At 43.7% G+C, this 7,533-nt stretch overlaps 1 protein-coding gene across 1 annotated transcript in view; it reads right to left on the bottom strand.

The window, feature by feature from the left end:
• Window positions 1-1,184: 1,184 nt before the first annotated feature.
• Window positions 1,185-7,533, bottom strand: part of INTS4 (integrator complex subunit 4) — a 112,023-nt gene continuing 105,674 nt past the window's right edge. Inside the window, exons 22-23 of the mRNA XM_029207841.1 lie at window positions 5,277-5,397; window positions 1,185-1,534 (exon numbers count right to left, since the gene is read on the bottom strand). Coding sequence (XP_029063674.1) covers window positions 1,356-1,534; window positions 5,277-5,397 — 300 coding nt within the window. The 3' untranslated portion in view covers window positions 1,185-1,355. The remainder of the gene's footprint in view (window positions 1,535-5,276; window positions 5,398-7,533) is intronic.

The following is a 7,533-nucleotide window of genomic DNA, read 5'->3' as shown; positions in this document are numbered from 1 at the left end:
TGGATCCCTCTTTCTCATAATCCTGGTTTCTTTAAGTTCTCTGAACTTCAACTGCCTTGTTTATAGAATAAATGTAACAGTACCTACTTCATAGGGTAGTTTTGAGGATTAAATGAGTTAATTCATGTAAATGGCTTACAACACTGCTGGGCACACATTAGGTATATTAAACCAAAAGTCAAACATGCTTGAATTCAAATTCCAGCTCTGCCTCTGAGTAATTGTATGCTCTTATTATTTTTATTAGCTTTCCAAGTACCAAATATGATCAAGACTGGCCACAGAAGATTTGCCAAGCATTATTTAATTAAACCCATTCAACAACACTTAGGGTATAATTACCTCTGTTTTACAGATGAAAAAACTGAGGCACAGAGAGAAAATTTGAAGGTTCTTTTCCATATGGTATAGCTCAGGCCTTTGGAATCATCTTGGATTTGAACGAGTAAAGGTGTTATTACAGTTTTCCTACCAGTGACTTAACCTCTTAGTCTCACTTGGCTGTTGCAAGGATAAAATGACAGGTAAAGAACATAGCACAGGTCTTCACGTGGTTCACATCTCTGGAGCCTTTACTGTTCTTAGACCCCTGCTGCACCTTCAGCTCACACGCAGCTCCAACGCTGGAGTCATCAGAGAAGTAGTGGGAAATGACTTTGTTTCTTACACTAGGTCCCTCTTTCCCATAATCCTGGTTTCTTTTGTAAAATATGGCCCTTCTCTCATATTTTTGTTCTAAGGATAACGGCAGGCAAGATCAAGAATTTCCCTGAGGGATGAAAGTGATTCATTCTTTAGCTGTTCATTCAGTCCTTGGCCAGCTATTGCCTGAGTTAAGGAAGGAGACTCTCAGCAAGATAACGAAAGTCTAGGGCCCTTCAGGAACTGTCGGTGGTGAAAAAGTACAGCTGTGAAAGCTGCTTTGGAGTTGGCCCTGGCAAACAGACTACTGCTTTAAGAAATAAGATTATGGCTCCAATAACTGGTTCTTTGGAAGGGGCTAGAAAATTGGATCTTTTTGTTTCACACCCGAAGAATGTAGGCCTGCGGTATAAATGTTGAACCTATAGCCACACAGATTTCTTTAAGGACCAGGAACTAGAACAGCTTGGTGTCTCAACTTTACTGGGGACAAGGCTAGGGAGGTAGGGGGTGGGGGATGGGATAGACTTGAAGGTTTTTGTTTTCTTAATGCAAAATAATTTATCCAATGTTTGATACCAGATAAGACTATAAGGGTCACATGTTCTTCCTTATGCCTATATACCATGTCCAGGTGAAATGCTCCAGGCTTCTGGCTCACTCTGACCCCAAGAAGGGCCTTCTAGGCCACGGCTGTAAAGACTACTTGTGACTCAGCGCCTTGCGGGTTTGGGCATTATGTAAACTTTTACAGACTTGCTGAAGGGGATGGTGCCCTCGATGCTGGTTTCCACCTGGGATGACATCTCACCGCCCTCAATCCAGGGGGATTTTGGAATGCGTGAACTGGAGTTGTAGGCCAGCAGCAGTCTCACTTCCACCTGGCACGGTTCTAGAAAAAAAAAGACAAAAATCCTCTGATGGGGCAACGCCTAGGAATTGGGATGAAATGTCAAGTAAAAGCAACATCAAAGATAGAAGCAGTAGGGTTTCAAGAACATTTCTTCATCTGTCTGCATCCCTCCTTTCCCCCATCAGCATACAAAAACACTTTTCCAGCCTGAATATTGTGAGGCTGTTCGTAAGCCTGCAGATGTACTGCTGCTTCTCTGCCACTGCTACCTCCTCCTCCGGTCTCTTGGACTCCCCGCAGCTCAGAGCCATGCTGCTGAGATGTTCAGAGAGCAAGCTAAAAAGGCCTCTTCCACAGAGGCCTTCCAGCCTCAAGACAGAGGGTCACAAAGTACATGCATGTGGCCAATTCTTGTACCCAGATAATCATGCCTTTCTGCACAGCTGATCTCAGGCCTGAGGGCTACATGCACAGTGGACTCTACTGCATTAGCAGAGAGGAAGCCTTTCATTAAGGAAATAGTTCGGACAGAAAACTCTCACTACTGAACAGGAATATATTTCAGGGACCTAAAATCAAGTCACTGAACCTTCCGTTCTTTCATGACATGACATTACAATACTGATCTGGTGTCTTCATGTGGCAGGCCCCAGCAAAAATAAATAAGACCTCCCTCAAATTGCTGTTTGGCTGAGGAGGCAGAGACAGTTGCACTGGAGCACAGTGCACACTCGAGTCCGTAAGAAGTACTGAGGAGGGAGCTCAGGAATGCTTTGGAATGGAACACCTGCTCTGTGCCAAGCACATAACTCCAAGAGTTCTTACCCTGCCACACCATGAAAGAAAAACTGTCACAATCCCAAAAAAGTCCCAAGACTCTGAGAGGTTCTAAGTGACTACCCAAATCCACACCAGTGACAGAATTTGAGCTTAGTTCATAAAATGAAGCAACTAATCTTTCTATTCACCATGTGACTTCCATAAAGAAGGGGGAGAGGATTTCAGAAAAACCTAAGGGCAAGTGCAGAGGCCAAGAACACCACTAGCTTGGGTGTCCTCCTTGATTTTGTGTGACTGCGTAATCTCATGAAAGGTGTAAGTATTAAAGATGAGCCCAAGGCTAAGAGGTTTACAGGGCAGGAATGAGGTCTGGATGGATCTAAATGAACAAGGGCAGAGGTCCCAGGACTTCTCAATGCCTCCCCAGATGTGTTCCTGGTTACCTCCAGACTTCTCCCTAGGGATCAGAATACAGACTAGATTGCTGTCCTCCAGGAAGGGAAAGGCTGGCAGGCAACCAGAGCAACCTAGCCAACCCCAGAGAGCAACCAACCTCAGCATCACCTTTTCACATGGGGCCTTTTACCAGCCTGGAGTGTATCTGTAATGAAACTAGCACTGCTTTCTGGTACTAGGCTCCAGTATCAGCTCTCCCACTATGCTCTCCTTTCTTGTCCTAGATGGCTATTGCCAACCCCTAAACCACAATCTAGCCCTGGCTCTCATAGCACTTTCAGGAGCCAAATACTGGTAAGGTCAGAGGACTAAACCCAGGTCAGAGGACTAAACTCCATCTGGTCATTATGCCTTTTCTCACCAGCACGTGGGAAGAGTGGCAATTCAAGCCACTGCCAGCAGCGGAAGGGAGCAGGGAGAAGAAACAAGAGGGAAAAGACAGTGGGAAAAAGAGACAAAAGATCATCTGGGACAAATCATGCAACCTATTTATCATGCTTGGAAGAATATGTCTTTATGAGGTATGTATTATTACTCCAGTCTTAAAGGAAAATGAGATAGAGAGGTTAAATAACTTTCTCAGGATCACACAGCAAGTAAGGCAGAATTTGGAAACTCGTCTATGTGACTCAAACCTTGCGACCTGGCAGCATTCTGTCTCCCAAAGGAGAGGCCCTTGGTAGGGAGCTGAGGGACTAGATGGAGGACCCCTTACCAATACCAGGCACCATCTCCTGGATCAGGAGAAAGAGGTGCTGGCACCTTCAGAATGAGAACACATTTTCACTTTAGTGTCCCAGGTCAGATGGGAGGATGGTACAGTGAAAAAAACAAGGGATTTAGGAGTTAGGAAATCTGTGTGCCAGCCTCAGTGCCATTACTATTCAGCTACATGGGCCTTCACTTATGCATCTACAAAATTAAGAGCAGAATACTAATTCCCACCACAAAGTTGTCTAAGAATTAAATGAATTTTAATTGCAAATTCAAAATCCTATATTCAGTTTTCATTATTTGTTGAGCAACTACTCCATGTCAGGCACTAGGGACACAGAGGTTAAAGATGACGAGCAAGTTCTCTGTTCTCAAGGAGCCTACATTCTAATTGGAGAGAAAGTCAATAAACAAATGAGAAAAAATCTGACACTAATAAGTGCTGAGCAGAGAATTAAAATAGATATTTGTAATTGTGACTAGGTAGCAACCTCTCAGAGGAGGTGATCCTGGATGAATTACAATTCTTCAGGCTCAGGACAGCCCGAGTTGTAGGCCTGGTTCAGGCAATGACCTGCTGTGTGACCAGGGGCAAGTCAATATGCCCCTCAAAACCTTTCAAGCTCTTCTGAGCTCTAACATGTTGTTTTGCTTCCCTCAGTCTTAACCCTGTAAAACAACGCTGTCCCACAGCATTTCCTTCCCCATATCTAGGATCCCTTCACCACAAGAGATTAAAATAAGGAACTCTACGTTTCTGTGGACTTGCACTGTGGCAAACAGTGCAGAACATTCCAGGCAGCAAGGATATGGATTGAGGGACACTCAGGGAGGCAGATTCTCTGTACAAGCATTGCTGGATCTGCTCCCTCAATTTTGCCAGGCCCGCTGGACCCCCAAAGGGGCTGCCCTGACACTCAACAGCACCACTTCCTCTTTGTGAAAACTTTATAAAGTCATCTATACCTGCCTAACACCCTTGACAGAGGAAAACCATTAATAATGGCAATAAACAGTTACTCATGTATTCAAAAATACAGTGAAATAAAATTCCAGAAGGCGTCCACCTATTTCTAAAATAAACCAGATTTGGTGGTATTGAACACCTTCTCCAGTAACAACCATGCTTCTGAATCACCTTCAATGACTTAGGCAACACCACCGAGGCCAATTCTCTCCCACATTTTAGGTTCTGCAGACTGAGTCTTTTTCAGTTTCCAAAGCAGCCTTACAGGCTTTGGAAGTGTAATGTCATTGCACTTGTATTCTCTCGTTTTATTCTTTACAAATGAAAGAAAAATACTTATGTAACCTCCATGTCTTTTCTCAAATTATCAAGGTTCTTCTCAGTTGCTGTATGGGAGGGTAAAATAGGAATAGATCACCTTACTTTGCATTATCGCACAAACCAGCCCATGTGGGAAGGGAAGGCAAGAACAGTTGTCATTTTACTTGTTCTGGGGGAATGAACTGTATTGTTCATATACAAAAAAGAGTGATTTTAAATTTCTGGTAAGAAATATAAAACTTTAATTTCCAGACAGAATAGTCCTCAGAATTAAGTAGTAAAGAATTGTTATCTTAATTTGAAAGGTGAGGAAACAGATTCAGAAGGGAGAGTAGCTTGTCCAAGTGTACACAGCAAGTCAGTGGCAGTGTTAGGATGAGAAAATAGTCTCCTGGTGTCCAGCCCACAGTTCTTTCAATGAGACTCCATTCTACTGCTTTCAGGCTCCTTAAGAATCAAGTTCAACCCTCAGCAGGCCTGGTTCAATCACGTATTTTTCAAACTACAAAAAAAAAAAAAAGCCTTGGCCCACTGACTCTTTACCTGTCCAGGCAGTGTGGGAGAGGTACACCTGAGTGATAAGCCGGTGCCGCCCTGGGCCGGGATTCCGAAAGTCTGCCGGCTTAGGGTGGATCATCTGAGCTTGGCCATCTGGATATGAGACCTAAGAGGTGACAGAAATGAGAAAAAGAGGCAGAAGAGCCATGAGCTTTTAACAGAATTGCTGGTGACATCTGCTGTGAACCCCAAAACAGGAGGAAAAGAAGACACTACCCTTCATACAAAACTGCTCCTGGAGGGGAGGACAACACTGTCGAAATCTCTCTACCCCCTCCCAAGTACAAAGCAGTATGTGATAAATGTTTCCTGAATTCATGGTGAATGAGGGACAGGAATAAAGTGCCTCTATTAAGTACATGGATAGGTTAAAATATTAATCCTGATGTGAAAAGCCTTCTCAGACACCCCCATCAGGATGACTCTCCTTCCTCTGGCTCCAAATCATATCATGGCCCAGGATCCATCACCAACTACCAAGGATTAAGAATAATTCTGTAACTCTCCACTAGATCATAAGCAGCTAGGAAGCTGTTTATCTGTCTCTTTCTACAGAGACAGTGCTCAGTGCTCAAATCACTGGCCAGTTCATCAAATCTTACAAGCTGCCAAAGAGCTCTCCTCAACACCCAAGGGGACCTCACAGCTATCTGTGTAGAGGGCCTATTATTATATACTGCACAGTGTACAAATGAGCTAAATGAACAAATGAAGCATATCCTACAAACACATAGGTCCTGGGCTATGGGAATACACTGATAGGGGTAAAGTAGGGACCACACAGGTCTTTCAACTTTGAAACTCTGGGGAGGCATGTCTCAGCCCACCTGCCCCATAATCTCATCTGTCCGGAAGTGTTGGGGCACGGTAGCTGAACTGGACAATGCTTTCCTACTGTCAGAGCTGTCCCATGACTAAGCAGCGAGTTCCCCATCTCCCAGCCTGCAGAGGTATCTAAACAGTCTGGCCATGCATGTAGTAGAGCTACTCTGAAGGTGATCTTTCAGTAGAGTGTAGCAGGTGATCCTTAAATAATCTATACCTGCAATCTCATTTATGCTCAACTGGTCAGCGAACTTTTTCCAGGGACAATGTGAAACAGGGGTTCTCAACCCGGGCTGCACATTAGAATCACCTATGAGCTCTTAAATAAAAAATACTGGTAGTCATGGGCCCTACTCTCAGGATTCTGATTTAACTGGTGTAGGCTGAGGCCCCGTGCATCAGTACTTTTTAACACTTTCTGTGTAATTCTAAAGTGCAGCTAGGGTGGAGAACCACTAACTTTGGGGCTGAGAAATAAAACATTGCCCACCACATCAGTAAACAAAGGATTTTGGGCCATGAGCAACCGCAGCCACCTTCCAGCAGTGAGCCCTGAGGGAACTGAGGAAGGAAACAAGGAATGACCTCAGTCATCAGACTGCAGCCACCCCGAATGGTGCAGCTTGAGGAAACTCGGGAAGAGGAAACACAGGATACTGGCCCCAGAGAGCTGAGGTGCATATCAAAGGAATGATTTCAATGAGTCCAGACTCTTGCATCTTCCCTTATGTAGAAAAGTGCCAAATTCCTTAACTTGAGATATCTAGTTTTCTTTTATTAACAGTAGTCTTTTGTTCCGGCTACCTGGTGTTGTTGCAAAAACTCCTATATATCCTGGTTTCCCCCTTCCTCTTCGGAACAGTTTTCTCAGCATTTATCTGAGATGCTGTCTCCCAGGCTTGCGACAATCTATACCTGCAATCTAAGAACGTCTGCCAAAAAAAACATAACTCTCAAATTCTACGTTGTGCATTTTTTTTCGGTAGACAGGGGAAAACAAACCAACAAACAAAAAACTGCCGTCCAATAAAACTGCAGCTCAGAGTTAGTTCTCTGTAGGTCTCATGATTTCTAATAATTCCTGCTGGGAAGCCAGAAGATTTTTTTCCTCTACTGTCACCATAGGTAAATATTAACCGTCTTCAGGGCCTGATTCATCCTGACTCTCTTCCAGGAAGCCAACCCTGCGTGCTCCAGGCTATTTTTCTGTAACTACTGCAGGTGCTTGAATCCCTAACTTTTATTCATATTCCTTCTGCTTGGAATACCTCTATCCTTTGCTCTTAATCATCCTTTATCTCATCCATGTAACAGTATCTCCACAAAGTATTTCTCTTCCTTAGTCACACTCTACAAATTAAGGGCTTCTCCATAGTATTCTTTATAATTTATATATATATATATATATATATATATA

This window comes from Monodon monoceros, unplaced genomic scaffold, assembly GCF_005190385.1.
Source record: "Monodon monoceros isolate NGI ecotype Baffin Bay Population unplaced genomic scaffold, NGI_Narwhal_1 Super_Scaffold_7, whole genome shotgun sequence".
NCBI classification, from domain to species: Eukaryota; Metazoa; Chordata; class Mammalia; order Artiodactyla; family Monodontidae; genus Monodon; species Monodon monoceros.
This window is presented reverse-complemented; position numbering and strand designations above follow the sequence as displayed.